Source organism: Mobula hypostoma, chromosome 5 (genome assembly GCF_963921235.1).
Source record: "Mobula hypostoma chromosome 5, sMobHyp1.1, whole genome shotgun sequence".
NCBI lineage: Eukaryota > Metazoa > Chordata > Chondrichthyes > Myliobatiformes > Myliobatidae > Mobula > Mobula hypostoma.
Window position 1 is genome coordinate 37,492,217 of NC_086101.1, and position 20,072 is coordinate 37,512,288.

The following is a 20,072-nucleotide window of genomic DNA, read 5'->3' on the forward strand; positions in this document are numbered from 1 at the left end:
TATGCTGCTATTACATCTTTTATAATTGATTCCAGCATCTTCCCCACCACTGATGTCAGGCTAACTGGTCTATAATTCCCTGTTTTCTCTCTCCCTCCTTTCTTAAAAAGTGGAATAACATTAGCTATCCTCCAATCCGCAGGAACTGATCCTAATTCTATAGAACATTGGAAAATGATTACCAATGCATCCACTATTTCTAGAGCCCCTCCTTAAGTACCCTGGGGTGCAGACCGTCAGGCCCTGGGGATTTATCAACCTTCAGTCCCATCAGTTTACCCAACACCATTTTGCGCCTGATGTGAATTTCCTTCCGTTCCTCTGTTACCCTACGTCCTCTGGCCACTATTACATCTGGGAGATTGATTGTGTCTTCCCTAGTGAAGACAGATCCAAATTAGCTGTTCAGCTAGTCTGCCATTTCCTTGTTCCCCATAATAATTTCACCCGTTCAGACATTGGACTTGCTTTTGTGCAGGCCACCAATTTAAATAATTGGTTCACCCAACCCAATCAATGAAAGACCTTTTGTTTGTACAAGGACTGGTTGCTCATTTACATTAGTGGCTAGAGAGATATCTCCAACTCAAATGGATAAAAGGTACCGGCCTTCCTCGTTACACTCATGTCACCAACAAAAATTGCAAATGAAATTTATTTCAGGTTCAAAGGTTCCGGTTGAAGAAGTTCACTACTCTGTTAACTTTGCAGCTTGGAATCTTGTTGGGATGTCTTTGTGAAACCTTCACCAGCTCACTCAGTGTGTGATGTACAGTACGTTGATTGTTACAGGTCAGGGGTGTGAGCCTCACCAGAAACTGGAAATTACCAAAGAAAATCAGAAAACAGTAGATGCTGGAAATGTAAAATAAAAATACAATTCTGGAAACACTTGGCAGTTCAGGCAGGAGGGAGAGCAACGGTGTTGTCGTCTCAGAACTGACCCTGAAGATAAGCTGTGGATAAGTTTGCCTGGTTATTGAGTGAATGGGAGTACTTAGAGAGTGAGAATGTGGACAAAATGATGTGGGAGTTGTGAAATGCAGAGTGGGGTAACATGTCCGGAAGGTCAGGCTGGGTACGTCTTCCACTCCCAGAGAGGAAAAAATTAAAAGGGGTAGGAAAAACAAACGCAGTCAGTCAACATCACAGACCATTGACTGTAACAGACAGAAATTAAGTTACCTGAAGCTGTAGATTTCAATAGTGAGTCCAGAAGGCCACCAGGTGCCCAGACAGAACATGAAGTGGTGTACCTCAATCATCATTTCCCCAATTATACCCCAGCAGAGACAACCCAATCCCTGAGCTTCTTTCGTTTCCTTCCCAGTTCAGACAGAGGGTTTTCACCCCGAAACATTAACTCTGTTTCCCTTTCCGTAGATGCTGCCTGACCTACTGAGTGTTTCCTTCACCTTCTGTTTTTGTTTTGGATTTCATGCATCTGCATCTTTTTTTAAGATTTGGTTTCAACAACTCGTCCTCCGCTTTAGATTACTGGATTAATATCCTTCACCTGATCAAAAAATAAATAATTCTCCTGTCAGTGTGACATGTAAAATTGCAGAAAGGTTCAGCAGAGGTGGAGACCATTCATCTCATCGTTCCTATGCTGGTTCTTTGAAAGACCGAGTCAATGCAACTCTCTTCTCTAATAAGCTACTCCCCTGGCAAAGAATGTGCTTGGGAGTTTAAGCCTTGCAGTGTTTGGCCTTAGCACAATGTGTTAAATGTGCACGTGTTCCCTATCAGCACTACCCTCTACCTTCTCCCTTCACTCACAGCCCTACTGCACGTTCCCACTTCCATCTTCCACCATCCAGTCCATGGTCTCTTCTCACTATTGCCATCGGGTAGGAGGTACAGGAGCCCGGGGTCCATCACCGCCAGGTTCAGGAACTCAGGAACAGTTCTTACCCGACAGCCTGAACCGGCGTGGATAACTTTACCCAGGTCACTTCTAAACTGTTTCTACAACCTACAACATGTTCTCAGTATATACATATATGTACACAGCACGCAGTATTGGCACCAGCTCTGCCTGATGCATCCCTGTGCTCAGGGCACTCCACCATAGCAAGGAAATTCTTCCTGGTTCCAAGCCTCCCTATCAAATGTCCCTTCATTCTCAAGGTAAGAGGAACCTTTTTATTCCTGAGAGGATTCCAGTAACAACCACAAAGTGCTGGAGGATTCTTCTTCAGACCCCAGTAAATTTGCTCTAGAGGCCTTGAAATCCTGCACAATACCCTTGTGAACCATTACTTCTCAGGCTCTGTCTGCAAGTGTAGTCTTCTACTTAAATCAAAAGGTGTTAATTTCAATCCCACCCAAAGATTTGAACATAAAGTCTTGGTTGGAAGAACAGATGACCTATTGTTATGTGAGAGGCATTGCATTATTAACTAAGATTAAACTGAGATTGCATCTTTTTTACAGCTTTAGAGTAAGATAGCATGGAAACAGATACTTTGTTCCAACCAGTCCATGCCAAATAACATGTCCGTCTAAACTTGCCCATTTGCCAGTGTTTGGCTCTTATCTCCCTAAATCAAGGGCTCCCAAACTTTTTTGTGCCATGGACCAATGCCATTAAGCAAGGGGTCCGTAGACCTCAGGATGGGAACCCCTGTGCTAAACCATTCCAGTCCTTGTACCTGTCGTTGCTGGTGTTCCTCTTTGTGCCTTGTGGCGCACTGAACGGAAACCTTGCCGTTTCTTTAGCATAAAAATTAGTCTATTTTTTATGAGGCCCAATGCTCAATCCGGCATGATTGGAAAGCGTGAAAGGAGCCGGGCGGATTTGAACCCAGGACCACTCATCCCGATGTCCGGCGCGGATGCCACTACATCTCCGACCAGCAATGTACCTATTACATGCTGTTAATGAACCTGCCTCAACCACTTCCTCTGGCAGCTCATTCCATGTCCTGACCACACACTTCGTAAAAAAAAAAGTTATCCCTCAGGTTCCTATCTCTCCCTTCTCACCTTAAACCAATGTCCTTAAGTTCTTGTTTGCCCAACTCTGGGATAGAACTGTGCACGTTCACCCTAACCAAGACACTATGATTTTATACAACTCTCTATGATCACCCCTCAGTATCCCACACCACAATAAATAAAGTCCTAGCCTACCCAGCCTCTCCTATCATTCAGCTCAATCTCTCCCTCTGTCACTCAGTTCCTTTTTTATAATGCCTCCGTTCATCTGCGTAATGGAAATGGATCTGGTTCTCCATAGGATGTACTGAGAGGTTGTTCCAGTTCAATATCTCTGGGGCTTTACCTGATTACTTTAGACCTTCACATTCCAAGTTTGTTTCATACAAGAATACTAGATGCAAGCTGCAGGGGCTGTTGTCCCAAACAGAAGATCAGGGAAGGAGAAAAAAAACAGAGGACATGGGTTAAGGGTGGAGGGGGAAAAGTTTAGAGAGAACATGGGGGGGGGCTTCTTCACACAGAGAGTGGTGGGAGTGTGGAATGAGCTGCCAGATGAAGTGGTAAATTTAGGCTCACTTTTAACAATTAAGGAAAACTTGGACAGGTACATGGATGAGAGGTGTATGGAGGGATACGGTCCAGGTGCAGGTCAGTGGGACTAGGCAGAAAAATGGTTCAGCACAGCCAAGAAAAGCCAAAAGGCCTGTTTCTGTGCTGTAATGTTCTATGGTTCTAATTGCTCGAGTACTAGACCTATTGTTCCTTCTGATTGACTGAGGTACTCGAAGGATTGATCTGAGGTGATTGAAGGTTACCTCTAGAGAAGGCTGCCCTCAGAGTTGGCTTCCAGTCACTCATGAGTGAGAGAAGGATATGTGGAAGTTGTGGCAAGGCAAGGGTTAAGATGATGTCCAGGCAAGGATAGCCTGCAGATAATGTGCAGTCTTTTAAGAGCATAGCTACCCTTTGCACAGCAGGGGACCAGAGCCTTTGGGCTTACTTGTGACAAGATAAGAATGGAATGGAAGGATGCAAGGACATACCAGCTGAGGGGTTGTTCCTTTAATAACTTCATAGTCTTGTCAGCTGTTAGCTTGCAGTTTCTAATGATTTTTAACAACTGTACTGTGAACGCTAACTGACTTTGCAAATAAGGAATTTGAACAAAAACAAGGTTAACCATTGATCGATTCTGTATAAAGATAGCATTTCTTTGCTCAGACTTCAGAACTGTGTGGTGACAGGGGCCATGTTGTTCTCCTTGCACACAAGGAAGTGAAGAATGATTGAGAAATGAGTGTGAGTTTGCAGTGTCCGCTTAATCAGAGATGACGGATATTCTTCCTCCTCACACTGCAGAAGCCAGGAGCAAGGGTGTGACGTCAGTAACAGTGGTTCTACTGAGGCTGTTTGAAGTTTCTGACCTAAAGTAGGCCAATGCGCTCAAGGGACAAATTTGTCATGGAGTAACCAGGAAGCCTTAGGAGTGAATGTTCCAGCTTAATGTCCCTGAGTAAATATCCAAACGAAGAGAGAGAATGAAGGCAGAAACCCTGACATGGTGATAAGAACATTAAAACTCAGCATGCAGGTAAGTCAGTACTTACATTTTTAGAATGACGAGTCAGCATACAGAGAGGAGGTGCAGTGGCTAATGGGCTGGTGCAGAGCCAACAACCTGTCTCCGAAAGTGAACAAAACAGAAGAGATGGTTGTTGACTTCAGGAGGACACGGAGCGACCACTCTCCGCTGAACATCGATGACTCCTCCATAGAGATTGTTAAGAGAACCAAATTTCTTGGTGTTCACCTGGCGGAGAATCTCACCTGGTCCCTCAACACCAGCTCCATAGCCAAGAAAGCCCAGCAGCGTCTCTACTTTCTGCGAAGGCTGAGAAAAGTCCATCTTCCACCCCCCATCCTCACCACATTCAACAGAGGTTGTATTGAGAGCATCCTGAGCAGCTGCATCACTGCCTGGTTTGGAAATGGCACCATCTCGGATCGCAAGACCCTGCAGCGGATAGTGAGGTCAGCTGAGAAGACCATCGGGGTCTCTCTTCCTGCCATTACAGACATTTACATCACACGCTACATCAGCAAAGCAAACAGCATTATGTAGGACCCCACACACCCCTCATACAAAGTCTTCTCCCTCCTGCCATCTGGTAAAAGGCACCGAAGCATTCGGGCTCCCACGCCAGACTACGTAACAGTTTCTTCCCCCAAGTCATCAGACTCCTCAATACCCAGAGCCTGGACTGACACCAACCTACTGCCCTCTATTGTGCCTATTGTCTTGTTTATTATTTATTGTAATGCCTGCACTGTTTTGTGCACTTTATGCAGTCCTGGGTAGGTCTGTAGTCTAGTGTAGTTTTGTGTTGTTTTATGTAGCTCAGTATAGTTTTTGAATTGTTTCATGTAGAACCATGGTCCTGAAAAATGTTGTCTCGTTTTTACTGTGTACTGTACCAACAGTTATGGTTGAAACGACAATAAAAAATGACTTGACTTGACTTGACTTGAGAAGAGTGTGCTGTAGCCCCCCAATCATTTGCTTCTTGACCCATTGAGTGCAGCCCTAATCACTACAGTTTAGCAACATTATGACAGCTTTGATCACTTTGCAGTACAATGGACTGTTTTATTTTGTTCTAATTGTGTTCCCTCTTGTAAAATCTGTGATAATTTATGCTAAATTTATATTTTGTTTAGTGAGTGCTTCTTATGTGATGCACGTGCTGTTGCAAGTAAGTCTTCGACAGCTCCTGTGCATTCATGCATTTATGCACAAGACAATAAACTCAACTTTGACTTTGACAACATTAGATACTAAAAGGTAAAGGGAGTCAATTGGCTGTTCCCACAACCTATGGACTCAATTTCAAGGACTCTCCATCACAGGTTCTGGATATTCATTGCTTATTTATTTACTTATCATTATTATTATTATTATTATTTCTTATTTATTTTTGTATTTGCACTGTATGTTGTCTTTTGACCACTGGTTGTCAAACAGGGTGTGGCCTTTCATTGATTCTATTATGGTTATTGGAATTATTGAGTATGCCCGCAAGAAAATGAATCTCAGGGTTGTATATGATGACATATATGTACTTCGATGATAAATTTACTTTGAACTTTGAGATACTCGTCTACCTGATTTTATTGGTCACTATAAATGAAAAAAAAATCTTCAGATGCTGGAAATCTGAAATTGGATTAAACAACACTGGAAACACTCAGCAGGTCGGGCAGTATCTGTGTGGAGAGTGATAGAGGCAGTTAATATTTCAGCTCCAAGATCTGATGAAGGATCTTCAGCCCGAAACATTAACCGGTTTCTCATTTCACAGATGCTGCATGCACTGCTGAGTTCACAGAACTTAAAAAAAAAATTCTGTGTTGCTTGTAAACCTGGCTGGGTTGCATATTAAATTAGAATTTGAGAACAAGTGATTTCTTTTGGAGCTTCTCCTAATTTGCTGCCATAGACATGGCAGTTCTCGACCTGGATGTGGCTCTCAGCTTCCAGCAGCCCAATCATCTTCCATCTTCCATCCCCACCCTCCTCCATCCCCCTCTTCTCACTTTCTTTCCTCCTTGTGGACATCACTGACGATGCCATCCCTAATCACCCTGACTGAGCAGCCTGTTAAAAGCCGACCATGTCGGTGGGTCTGGAGTCACTTTGAGGACAGACAGGTAAACGCAGCAGGACCTCAGCGAAGCAGATATTTCTCTACCATTCTTTACTGGGTTTCTCTTACTGGGATGAGATTGCTCCTACGTTTAGTTGTTTGACTTCAGATTGTACTGGCAGGATTCCAGCTCATAGGTTTAGAATTAAGATCCCAAGCTTTGCCGTGGGAGACACAGCCCATTGAGTACACACTGACAACCAGCCACTCATATACACCAACCCTACATCCAGATCAACTTCCCCAGTTCCTAACTACACCTATAAACCATAAGGTGTACAGTAGGAGCCATCTTGGGCCATTCAGCCCATTGAGTCTGTTCCACCATTCAATCATGTTTCAACCCCATTCACTCCAAAACCTTTAACTTCCTTACCAGAATTAGAATTAGAATCAGAATCAGGTTTTTTATCTCTGAGATATATTGTGAAGTTTGTTATTGTGCGGCAGCAGTACAACGCAAGACATAAAAAAGCCATAAATTACAATTTTAAAAAGTGTAAAAGAGGAATAGTGAGTTAGTGTTCATGGGTTTGCGAACTGTACAGAAATCTATTCAATCTCTGCTTTTCAGATACCCAGTGACTTGGCCAGCACATCTTTTCTTATGCACAGGGATCAAAATTGCTCACAATATTCCAAATGTTTGTCGAAACCTCAGCAGTACATCCTTACTTTTCTATTCTAGTCCTCTTGAGATGAATGGTAATCCCCTTCTTTACTGCTGACTCAACCTGCAAGCTAACTCAAAGAGCATGCTGAACTAGGACTCCCACGTCCCTTTGCACCTCCAATTTATAAATTATTCCTTCATTAGGAAATAGTCTATAGTGACAACTTCCTGTAGACAATTAACCTATTGTCCTAGGTATCATTAGGAGTGTCTTTAGGAGGAATCCCATGTGATCACAGGAAGAACAGGCAAACTCCACACAGACAGCACTGGAGGGCAGGACCGAACCATGTCTCTGACTGTATGAGGCAGTGGCTCTGCCAGCTACACCACTCTGGCCATTGATCCAGTAAGTTAACCACGATGTTACCAAGGAGTCTGTCTGTATCCCTTCCATCCATCACACCCGTCCTCCCCCATTTCCATAAGACCGTTAAACGTAGGAGCAGAATCAGGCCACTTTGCTCATTGAGTCTGCTCTGCCATTCTATCATGATTTATTGCCCCTCCCAATCCCATTATCCTGCCTTCTCCCCCAACCCCAAGGACGATCCCAGGTTTGAAGTTCAAAGTTTAAAAGTTCAAAGTACACTTATTATCAATGTACTGAGATTCATTTACTTAGACCATAAGACATAGGAGCTGAATTAGGCCATTCAGCCCCATACACCTCCCCTCTCACCATATCCCTTGATGCCCCGACCAATCAGGAATCTATCAACTCCCGCTTTGAATATACCCACGGACTTGGCCTCCACCGGAGTCTGTGGCAGAGCACTGCAGTCCACTTGCAGGCATTTACAGGGAAAAAATAGAATTTCATCAAAATCTGTACATAAACTGGAAAGACTAATATATAACGAATGTGCAAAAGAAGACAAAACGTGCAAATAAAAAAAATAATGCTGAGAATTTGAGTTGTCAGAAGTCCTTGAAAGTGAGTCTGTAGGTTGTTGAATCAGTTCAGAGTAGTTTATTCTCACTGGTTCAGGAACCGGATGGTTATAGGGTAATAATTGTTCCTGTGTGGGACCCAAGGCTCCTGTACCTCCTGCCCAATGGTAGTAACGAGAAGACAACATGGCCTGGGTGATGGGGATGGTGGGTCTCTGATGATGGATGTTGCTTTGTTGTGGCAGCACTCCATGTACTCAATGGTGCGGTGGGCTTTGCTTCTGATGGACTGGGTTGTATCCACCATCTTCTGCAGCCTTTTCTGTTCCTGGTCATTGGTGTTTTCATGCCAGGCAACCAGTTAGAATACTCTCCACTGTGGATCTACAAAAGTTTGTCAATGATTCTGGTGATATGCTCATATTGGTGTGTGGAATGCACTGCCTGAGTCAGTGGTGGAGGCAGATACACTAGTGAAGTTTAAGAGACTACTAGACAGGTATATGGAGGAATTTAAGGTGGGGGGTTATATAGGAGGCAGGGTTTGAGGGTCGGCTCAACATTGTGGGCCAAATGGGCCTGTAATGTGCTGTACTATTCTATGTTCTAGACAGACTTCTAAGAAAGTAGAGGTGCATGAGGGCTGGCTCGTGGCTCAGATCCACCTCTGACTTCCCGTCTGACCAGCCTTGATCAGCTCGTTGTGTTAGGTGACCCAGGCATGTGGTTTGGGGTTCATCCACCCAGGCCTTGAGATAGACAGAGAACATAGAGTTCACTCATCATCTTATAACAGAATCCTGGCAGCAGTTCAATTTCCTGCCCTTTGCAGTTTATTTTTTTTTTGTAACAAGATCTGGATTTTCCGATTTTCTTTCCCTTTCCTGGGAAAATGGGCAGAGGAGGCATCTGCCAAATGAGGCATTCTCTAAGGCACCAAGGTCTCTCAAAGACAGTGGGGGAGCCAACCTGTTACCTGGGGACAACTGGTCAATCTCACTTAGAAAGGGTGTGCGGTTCTCACCATCGAGCTACCATCTTGCAATGACAACTACATTTCAGTGTTTGTGAAATGCACTTTAGAAGCACAAGCATTCCTTTTTAGTGCCTGGTCATTGAGTTAAAGCATTATTTCTGCTTCTCTCTCCACAGATGCAGCCTGGTCTCCTGAGAATTCAATAAAGTATATCTATCTATCTATCACTTCTTATTTTTATTTCAGATTTCCAGTATCTGCTGTACTTTGCCTTTGTTTGTGTCTGCCCCTCTCTGTTTCTAGTCAGTATGTTGTTTCTCGTGACTAAGATTAAACAATGTTAATAAGAACCAATCAGTGTTCAGGTCCTATCACCCACGCGTGAAAATGACATATTCGGACAGCAGGGACAGGTGTGACACGTGATAAGCCAGCTCCTTATTACAGCTGAACCATTGATGAAGATCGGAAGTCACGTATCCTTGTTTTCTTACAGCCGAATATTTTTGGATATCCCATCAGCATCTGCTTCATTGTGGTCAATGAATTCTGCGAAAGGTTCTCCTACTATGGAATGCGAGGTACCAGCTGTTTTGTATGTGATGTGTCAGTGACCCAAAACCCTCATCCCTGGGTTCTACCTGGCAGGGGGTGACTGCACGGGATCTCGTGATTCTTGGCTGGGTTGGTGGTGCTGTATCCTCACTCTGAAATAGTGAAGATGCTACCTAGGATCCTGTATCCTGTTTCAGAAACGTATTGACACGAGAATTATCTTTCTAACCAGCAACGACTGAAGAATAAATGGGTTCAGTAGCACTGTGATCACTAAATCAGCATTAAGGGACCCAAACTGAATCCTACCATCATAGATGAGGGTATAACTTAAAATCGGAAAATCATATCTATTATCTCTAACTTATATGACATGAAGTTTGCAGCAGCAGTACAGTGCAAAGGCGTAACAATTAGGCAGCGAGGTAACTTAGCGGTTAGCAAAAGGTTTTACTGTACGGGGAACCCAGGTTCAATTCCTGCGGCCGCCTGTAAGGAGTTTGTATGTTCTCCCCGTGACTGTCTGGGTTTGCTCCGGGTGATCTGGTTTCCTCCCACAGTCCAAAGTCGTACCGGTTGGTAGGTTAATTGGTCATTGTGTATTGCCCCATGATTAGGCTAGCATTAAATTTGTGAGTTGCTGTGCGGTGCAGCTCGAGGGGCCAGAAGGGCTGTATCGCATTAAATAAATAAATAGATAGATAAATAGATGACTATAAATTACAAAATAAGTAAATAGTGAAAAAAAGGAAAGAACTGTTCAAACTGGTTCCTCAAAGGCTTGGTCAAAGGTTATTGAAAGGAGGGATTTAGGGAGGCAACTTCACAACTCAAAGCCTTGGCAGGCGAAAACATTGGGGATTCAAACTTGGGATGAGCAGGAGGTCAGAAATGTTAGAGTTCAGGAGATAAGAGGGGCTGGAGGAAGTGGAGAGGGGCCAAGCTTTTGAATTATTGATGTTGGGTTATTACTGTCACGCATACCGAGACACAGTGAAAAAACTTTGTTTGTAGACCATCCAGGACAGATCATGCCATGCACAATGGCACTGAGGTAGAAAACAGAGATAAGTATTTTTCATCCACAGAACATAGAAGATTACAGCACAGGAGCAGGCCCCTTGGCCCACAGTGTCTGTGCCAGCCATGACAGCTATTGAAACTAATCTCACCCACCTACATATGGTCCATATCCCTCCATTCCCTGCCTGCTCATGTGTCTGCCTAACTCCCCCTTAAACATTGTTGTTTTCATATCGGCTTCCACCAGCTCCCCGGCAGTGCATTCCAGGCATCCACCACTTTCTGTGTAAAACAGAAAGCTTGTCTTGTAAGCCTCATTTAATCTTTTCCCGGCTCATCTTAAATCTGTGCCCTCTGGCATGAGACATTTCCACCCTGGGAAATAGGGACTATCGGTCTGTTATCGGTCTATTGACTGGAGACAGAATTGAGCACTGAGCGTGGATACTGGAGTGTACTCGACTCTGTGTAAGAGAAGACACAGGCAGCAGAAATCTGGGCAGTGCTGAGTTTACGGGACGGGAGTGGACAACCAAAGACGACAAAGCCAAGGAGAGTACATGCCAGAACAACAGAGGACAGGAGAGCCCCTTTAATGTTGCAGTTCAATTAGAGTTGTAGATCATACAGCACAGAAACAGGCCCTTCAGCCCGACTCACCCATGCCAACCAGGTGCCCTCCTAAGGCCCATACTCTCTAAACCTTCTCTTTCCATATACATATCCAAACGTCTCTGACATGCCATTAGTTCACCTTCTCTGGTAGCTCCTTCCACCCTCTGCATGAAGAAGTTTCACCCATGGGTCTCTGTTTAATTTTTCCCTTCTCCCCTCTCACTTTCAACTTAATTTTTGTTTCTTATGCAGATTCACCCCATCTATGCCCCCTCATGATTTTATACCTTTCTGTAAGGTCACCCCTCAGTCTCCTGTGCTCCAGGTAAAGTCCTGGCCTGCCCGAGCTCTGCCTGTAACTCAGGCCCTTGAGTCCTGGCGACTACCTCGCGAATATTCTTTGTGCTGTTGCACACTAATTTCCTATTTTAGTGGGGGGGGGGTGGGTGAGATGTCTGCAAATGAACAATGCTGAGATGATGCCCCCATTCCGTCTCCTTCACAGCGGTGCTGGTGCTGTACTTCCGCTATTTTCTTCGCTGGGATGAGGATCTCGCCACCGCAATTTACCACGGCTTTGTCGCTTTGTGCTTCTTAATGCCTATCTTTGGAGCAATCATTGCTGACTCCTGGCTGGGAAAATTCAAGTAAGTTCCTTAAAAATCGTTTTACTTCATAAATAAATTTAGAGAAAAAAAACCTGGCCTTGTGTAGCAGCTATGTTGAACTCTCAAAATATTTTCTAGCCTGTGTAGGAGCAAGTGCCCACTTGGTAATATTGTGCAAGTAATCAGTCTGTGGTGGGATAACTGTCAGCCGGAAGACTGGAGACAACTTCCATGCTGGACAGAAGTCAGGGTCTTTGGTGCCATCTGAGAGAGTAGAAGGGGCCTCAATTTAAGTTTTCGTTCAATAATTCTGTTCCTCTAATTATGTATTTGAGTGTGCACATGTGAGTAACATATTTAAATAAGGATTCTTGTTTTTGTGTTTCAGGGTGTGAATGAGTGTGGTTTTATGTGTGTTTATGGGTGTCTCCTTGTATCAGGGAGTGTGTGTGTATATCACGATGTGTGTGAAAATGCATATGCTTCCATTTGTCTGTGGGTGTGAGGTACCACCACAGTAGGTGTAAAAAGTGCCTGAGTGTGTCTGGTGTGTCTGTCTCACTATATGTGTGAAAGTGCGAGAGTGTGTACTTATGCCTGCATGCCCTTGTGTCAGAGTGTATGCGTGTGTGTGTGTGTGCGTGTGCGTGCGTGTGTGTGAGTGTGAGTGTCGTGTGAGTGTGAGTGTCGTGTGCGTGTGTGTGTGCATGTGCGTGCGTGTGTGTGTGTGTGCGTGTGTGTGTGAGTGTGTGTGCGTGTGTGTGTGTGAGTGTCGGGTGCGTGTGTGTGTGTGTGTGTGCGTGTGCGTGTGTGTGTGTGTGTGCGTGTGTGTGTGAGTGTGTGTGCGTGTGTGTGTGTGAGTGTCGGGTGCGTGTGTGTGTGCGTGCGTGTGTGTGTGTGCGTGTGTGTGTGTGTGTGTGCGTGTGTGTGTGTGTGTGTGTGTGGGGGGGGGTGGAAAGTGACTGAGTGTGAGGGAGTGGAAAGTGAATATTTGCTGACTGATTCGGAGAACGAGGGGAAGTATATGTCAATAACAGTGGGGTGGTGAAAGTGAGTACCCACCTGAGACTTGAGCCTGTGAGTGTAAGTGTGCATACATGCGCTGGCAGGAATATTGTAGTGGTATGTAGAGGTGCAGTTTCTATGCTGCCTGAAGCGAGCACTTTCTCAGTTTCATCCCAGATGCTGAATGACCTGGAGGTACCTGTGTTCTTCTCTGATGGATCTGTATTTTTATGGCAACAGGACTATTATCTACCTGTCTATTGTGTACACCATCGGACAAGTGGTTATAGCCATCAGTAGCATTGCGGACTTAACTGATACTACTGGTGACGGTCAACCAGACAACCTGAATTTGCATATGTAAGTGAACTCAATCTTTCAATTAAATTGCATCAGTAATATTCACAGTGTGGGTTCACAAATCTCTGCAAATGGGGCTTGAACCCATAAACCTGGGGCATTGCTTCAGAGAGACTATGGAATACTTGTGTTCCAGACGTCCTTCGAGAGCTCCTATGCCAATGCAGCATCAAGTAATGAGGAGGTAGGCTTTTATTGCAAGGGGCAAAAAGGAAGGAGTTGGTGACACCATGAAGAGTTTGATCTTCTCATTTTAAAGGGGGATATTCCTGCCTTGAAGATGGTGCAGAGGAGATCCACTGCATTGATTCCAGATACAAATGAGTTGCCTGATGAGGAAATATTAAACATTTTGGATTGAAAAGCAAAAGAAAAACATAAGGTGCAGGAAACACTCATCAGGTTTGGTAGACCAGATGAAGGGTCTTGACATGAAAGGTCAACCATCCCTTTCCCTCCACAGGCAGTGCCTGACCCAACATCTCTCATCCCTCATGTCTCGAGGGAGCAACTGTGGAGAAGGAGGCAGAGGGAACAAGCCGATATGTTAATTCAGCTTCTCTCTCGACAAATGCTGCCTGATTTACTGAGTGTTTTTGGCTTTTCCTTTCTTATTTCGGATATCAGTGTCAGGAGATTTTGCTTTTTGTTAAGCAGACTGGAATTTGAAAGAATTAGAGGTGACGTTGTTGATTATCAGTGGGCTGTGCAGAATGGATGCTTGGAAGGTGTTTTCTTTGGCGGGGGTATTTAAAACTAAGGGTGGTTGCTTCATGATCAGGGTCGCCTATTCAGGATGGAGATGAGGAGGAATTCCTCGTCCAAAGGATGGGGAATCTTTATAACTCACTAATTGGGGAGTTGTGGGGGATCAGTGATTTAATGTATTCAAATCTGAGATAGATTTTTAGAAATTGAGGGAATGGTAAATTACGGGGACTAGGACATTACAAAGATGTATCAGTGGGATAATTAGCCTCTGCTAATGACTCCATTGAGAAGGAGGACAAGTAGTGCTGGCGGGCTGGTGCCTTAAGGAGTAAGTTGCAGAGATTCAGCGAAGAAAGGAGAGCAGGAATAGGACTGATACTCCTGGGTGTCAGAATGAACACTGTGGTCTGAATGGTTTCAGAGTTTCAACAAATAAGATGCATAAGATTGGATAGAACATAGGACAATGCCTGTGCTGGACAATATGCCAAATTGAACTGGCTTCCTCGTCCTGCACTTGATGGATATCTCTCCACTCCATGCATCTTCACATGCCTCTTTAAAACCCTCTTGTAAATCCCTATCGTATATGTTTCCACCACCACCACGCTGGTTGCCTTTTTCAGGAATCTACTGCTCTTTGTGTAATAAAACAAAACTTGCCCTGCATATCCCCTTTAAACTTACCGCCTTTCACCTCAAGCATGCATCCTCCAGTGTTTGATATTTCTACTCGGTCTACCTTACCTATGTCTCTCATTTTTGTATAAACCTCTATCAGGTCTCCTCTCTCAGTCTCACACACTCCAGAGAAAACAACTCAAGTGTGTTCAACCTCTCTAAACCAGGCATCTGCACCATCACCCAGATACTCGACTCCATCTCAACTACCCATTGACGGACCATGAACTTATTGAATGGTGGAACAATTTTGAGGGGTTTGAATATCCAGCTCCCGATCCTTGTGTTTGCTGCCTCAGAAGTGAGACTGCAACCGGAATGAGCTGCAGCCAACTTTTTCCCTCAGTGTCAGCACCAAAGTGTTACAATGCAAGATTCTTTCTTTCCCAGAGGTTTGTCAATGCTCGGACTGCTGCTTATTGCTTTGGGAACTGGTGGTATCAAACCCTGTGTGTCTGCATTTGGAGGAGATCAGTTTGACGATGATCAGGTAAAGATAAACATTAAGATTAAAGTATATTCTTTAATCTGTTGCTAAAGCCAATAAGAAAGTGCTTTAATATATCAAACATGTTAACAATCATTTCAGTGCAAAAGAATATTTCTTGGTTAATTGCATAGGAATAGGTTGTCCTTTTTTTTTGGTAATTATTCAGGTGTGAACATCACAGAACATGTTGTCCCTAGTTAAATGGAGCTTCTCATGATGTACTGTTAGGTAGATCTATCCCTGCATTTACTGTACTTTCCTGTATCCCGTTGGAGATATACCTGGTAAAGAAAACACACAGATTCCAATAAGCAATCTGACCAGCTGTCTGTCTCCTGAACAAAACTAGGTCAGAAAAATGATGCTAGAAGAAAGCAGGTGAATTCAAGTCATGTACAGGGAGGTTAAGCAAGCTGGCATTTTATTCATTGGAGCAAAGGAGAATTTGAAGTGAATTTACAGAAGTGTATAATATCATGAGGAGCATAGGCATTGTGAATGAAGGGTTAGGGGATTAAAGTCTGTCCTGAGCCTTATAGGCTCATCAGGCCAGTGCTTATGCCAGTTTCTGTGGCGTGAAGCGACTGAGAGTACAAGACATCCCCCCCCCCACCCCCGCCGGATAGGACGCCAGTCTATCGTGAGGTTAACCCCCAACGTTTTGCTGGAACCCATTTTTCAGCTGGGTGGACTGGAGCAGTGTGTGGTTAAGTGCCTTGCTCAAGGACACAACATGCCGCCTCTTCTGGGGCTCGAACTCACGACCTTCAGATCGCTAGTCCAACACCTTAACCACTTGGCCGCATGCCACTTAGGGATTAAGAGGCCATAGATTTAGGCCAGGGGCATTGCTTAATGGCATTAGTCCATGGCATAAAAAAGGTTGGGAACCCCTCGCTTAAGGGGTGAGGGGACAAATTTAATAGAAACCTGAAGGGCAACTTTCTCACCCAGAGGATGGTCAGTAAATGGAAGTGGTTGAAGCAGGTACAAGAGTAGCATTTAAAAGACTCTTAGATGGGTACATGGATAGGAAAAGTAGGAAAAGTTTAGACTGAGATTCAGGACAAATGCAGGCATACTGGACTTGCTTAGACATGTGTCTTGGCCTGCATGGACAGATTAGACCAAAGGGGCCTGTTCACCTAATTCTATGAGGGACAAATAAAAGAGTGGGAGAAAGATTGGATGGATTAAAAGAGAGAGGAATAACGAGGAAACATGTTAAGTTCTTAACAAATGACACTAAACCAGTCCCTAAGAACAATTTGCTACCTGTTGGTGAGAGATCGCCTGGATTCTGGATCTGAAAAGTTTAGGAAGAAATCAAATCATTAAAAGAATCATTAATAACACAGTGTGATATGCCAACACTAATTTTCTGTGGATACAGTAACTTTTCAATGCATCAGTTTACTGGCTCTCTCAAGGGTTGATTGAAAGGGGCGGTGAGACTTGCTGGAAGATTTAGATATGACCTTAAGCATCATTAAACCAACTGTAACATCAGCAACTACACCGGGACTGGGTCAATGCTGCCGGGTAAATGTGATGATCTGTAAAAATGCATTTGGTTCCTATTGCTGCTGGAGTCAATTCTCTCTTCTTTTTTTCAAGGAAAAGCAAAGGAGCAAGTTCTTCTCAATTTTCTATTTATCAATCAATGCAGGAAGTCTAATTTCCACAATTATTACTCCCATCCTGAGAGGTATGCATGTCTGATGAAGCAAGTATCAACGTACATCTGTCAGCCGCAAAGTTTTTGGAAACTCCTCCAAGCCAATCAGTCTTTGTTGATCAACATTCTGATTGAAAACGCATCAAAGCTAATTGCAAAATAATCCAGTATTCTTGATTTCTACCATTTTCCGGATGCAGCGATTGTACATAGCTTTGTGCAACTGCGTTTTCATCGATGGAGTTGATTATCACTCCATACATTGTTTTCACAAAAGGGGAAAAGGACAAAGAAAACTGCTGTTCAGCTTCTTGAACCCATTCAGCCATCGCCAGTCTTTGGCTCAGCTCAACTTACTCACCCTGGTTCCCAAGCTTCAAAGTTCCTGCCCACAAAAAAAAAGTCTTTCAAAGGTGCAAGGATCTAGAAAATTACAATGTAGCAAGTTGTGTTTGCAATAGGTTAGGCTGAGAAAGAGAGTTGATGTTTCTGGCCATTGGCCTTTCAAAACTACTTACCCCTTGAGCTGTTAAGGACAGCATTCCAGATTTTCCAGCCTTTGAAAAAGTGCAGAGAGAACTCCCTTTGATTTTGTGGCCTTGTCCATTTGCCATAGACTCTCCCTGCTATCTATCCTCTGAAGACCTACAATCATCTTAAGCTCCCCAGTTAGGTAATGTTCCAAACTCCAGGGTAGGCAAGTTTGGTCTGAGTGATATATTCCTTCAGACCCTTGCTGTTGTCTCGTCAATCACTTCTCCTCCGAACTTTTCCGTCCCTACAACCCATGCAGATTGCCATTTCTGGGCTTCTAATCATCTTGATTACTCTGTGATTGGTGGCCATGTATTCAGTGCTTCATCCCACAATTCCTGATTCCTCCTCCCTCACTCCTCTAGGAAGTTCCTTAATACCGCTCTCTTCCACCCAGTGTTTTGCCACCTGGCCTGATGTGATGCCCGATGATAACACTTCAGTGAAAACCTGCGCATGTTCTGCCATTGTTGAAGGGGTAGCACATTTTGATCGTCACTGTTGTTGGTGAGTCTGTGAGTCTGATCTAGCTTTCCTCCAAGGGCAGTAGGTCCAGCCTTAAGTGCAGTGTCCCAAGCTATTCTCAGAACTCCAGAGCCCGGTACAGCTGGGTGGCCTCCAAAACCTGTCCTCCTGACCAATGCATTCCAGCCTTCCTCACAAAATTCATCTAGGCAGATTGCTTGCATTTTTGTTTACATTTTATACCCGACCCTGAATAATTCACAAAATGGTTTTGCCTATTGGCCTTCTAACCCTGGAATGCTCTTCTGTTTTAGAACAAAAATGTGGCAGTGTTCCCCAGGCATGTTATCCTCTGGCCTTTGGGGTCCCAGGTGCACTGATGGCAGTGGCTCTAAGTAAGTCTTGTTAATTCTTTCCTCCAAGAAATGTACTGTAACTGGTATCACTTTCCAATATCAGTCATCACTACAGGGGAAGTGATGTTGGTGGTGAAGTAATCACATGGGGTCTTTTGGTTATAGATATAGCATCCAATAATTTACCTTACCTTCCGGAGGGAGAATAATCATAGACTTTTGGTTTATTAAGCACTGTCAATGCTATAACGTGGTCCAGGAACCTCTGGGAATTAAAACTTGGCTTCCTCAGTAATACAGTGAGGTATACTCAGAATGACCATCTCCAGAAGGGGCTGCAGAATTATCTTTTGTCTCATTTAGTTTGAAACATTATACACTGTGGAAGGGGGCATTTCAGCCCATTATCCCTGTGCAAACTTTTTGAAAGTGCTCTGCAGTAAAACCCTCTCCTTGTAATTATTGAGGGCGGGGGATAGGATGGAAGGTTATTTTATTTGGCATTTTGAAGGACAAAGGACATTTGACAAAAGCTCGAAGAAGTCCCTGAACCAGAGTTGGGAATCCTTTAGTAAAAGATGTCTTTGCCTCCTAGAAATGGGAATGAAATGAAAACAGTGGAAGTACTCAGTGAGCTGGACAGCATCTGTGGAGAAAGAAATTGGTTTCATGTGTCAGGTGGATGAATCTTCATTAAGATTAGAGGAAGTTATAAATGAAGTTTGATAAGTGCTCACCTTCTAAACTCCACCATCTAGAAGGTTTAGGCTAGGAGTGTATCGAACACTTTCCAGGTGGCTGGGTGAGCGCAACTCCAGCAACTCAAGAAGCCTAACACCGTCCAGGACACAGCTGCCTAGATGGTAAACACCCAATTCACAACCACCTCTCTCCACCACTGACACACCGTGGAAGCAGTTCATACCATCTACTGGAACAGCAACTTGCCGAGACGCCTGAGACATCACTTTCCAAACACATCGCCTCTACCAGTCAGAAGGACAAGGGCAGCAAAAGAATACCCTCAGCTGGAAATATATCACCGTTCCTTCATCGTCGTTGGGTCAAAATCCAGGAATCCCCTTCCCTGACAGCACACTGGGTGTACCCACTCCTCAAGGAATACAGCGATTCAAGCAGCATCTTCCCACCCTCTTCTCAGGGGCAACAAGGGATGGGCAATTAAACACTGACTCAGCCTGAGAAGCCCACGCCCTTTCAACGAATAGATGGAGGGAAGGGGGTTGAGCAAAGACAAAAGGGAGGATGTGTCAAGATGGAAGGCAAGTGAGAATAACGGACAAGGGAGATGATGGTGGAATGTGAAAGAGATAGTAATCAGACAGGGGTGGATCAGAGAGGGTGAAAATGGGAGCTGGAGATTTACTGTTACTTTCATTGATTTTCCCAGATCTGACACCGTGGGCAAAGAGCATTATTTACTGCCCGTCCCTGGTTCTCATGAAGGTGCTCCCACTGCACTAGCGGGGAGGGTGTTCCAGGACTCAGGCCCAGTGACAGTGAAGTTCTAGTGATGTGCTTCGAAGTCAGAGTAGTGTGGGGCTCGGGTGGCAATCTGAAGGTGGTGGTGTTCCCCTGTGCCTGCTGCCCTTGATGTTGGAGCTCGTGGGTATGGGAGATGTCGGCATAGCCTGCGTGAGGAACCACAGTGCATTTTGTAGACGGTGTACACTGAACATAAGAAATAGGAGCAGGAGTCGGCCATCTGGCTCATCGAGCCTGCTCCGCCATTCAATAAGATCGTGGCTGATCTGACCATGGACTCATCTCCACCTAT

The 20,072-nt window shown here is 44.4% G+C and overlaps 1 protein-coding gene across 2 annotated transcripts in view; it reads left to right on the top strand.

The window, feature by feature from the left end:
• Nucleotides 1-20,072, top strand: part of LOC134346777 (solute carrier family 15 member 1-like) — a 59,311-nt gene that overhangs the window by 3,675 nt on the left and 35,564 nt on the right. The window contains exons 3-9 of one of the 2 annotated variants that reach the window (XM_063048408.1): nt 4,306-4,537; nt 9,690-9,774; nt 11,892-12,033; nt 13,240-13,359; nt 15,142-15,241; nt 16,859-16,949; nt 18,233-18,313. In XM_063048408.1, the coding sequence (XP_062904478.1) occupies nt 4,505-4,537; nt 9,690-9,774; nt 11,892-12,033; nt 13,240-13,359; nt 15,142-15,241; nt 16,859-16,949; nt 18,233-18,313 (652 nt within the window). In that variant the 5' untranslated portion in view covers nt 4,306-4,504. The remainder of the gene's footprint in view (nt 1-4,305; nt 4,538-9,689; nt 9,775-11,891; nt 12,034-13,239; nt 13,360-15,141; nt 15,242-16,858; nt 16,950-18,232; nt 18,314-20,072) is intronic. The other variant, XM_063048407.1, reaches the window with a different exon arrangement.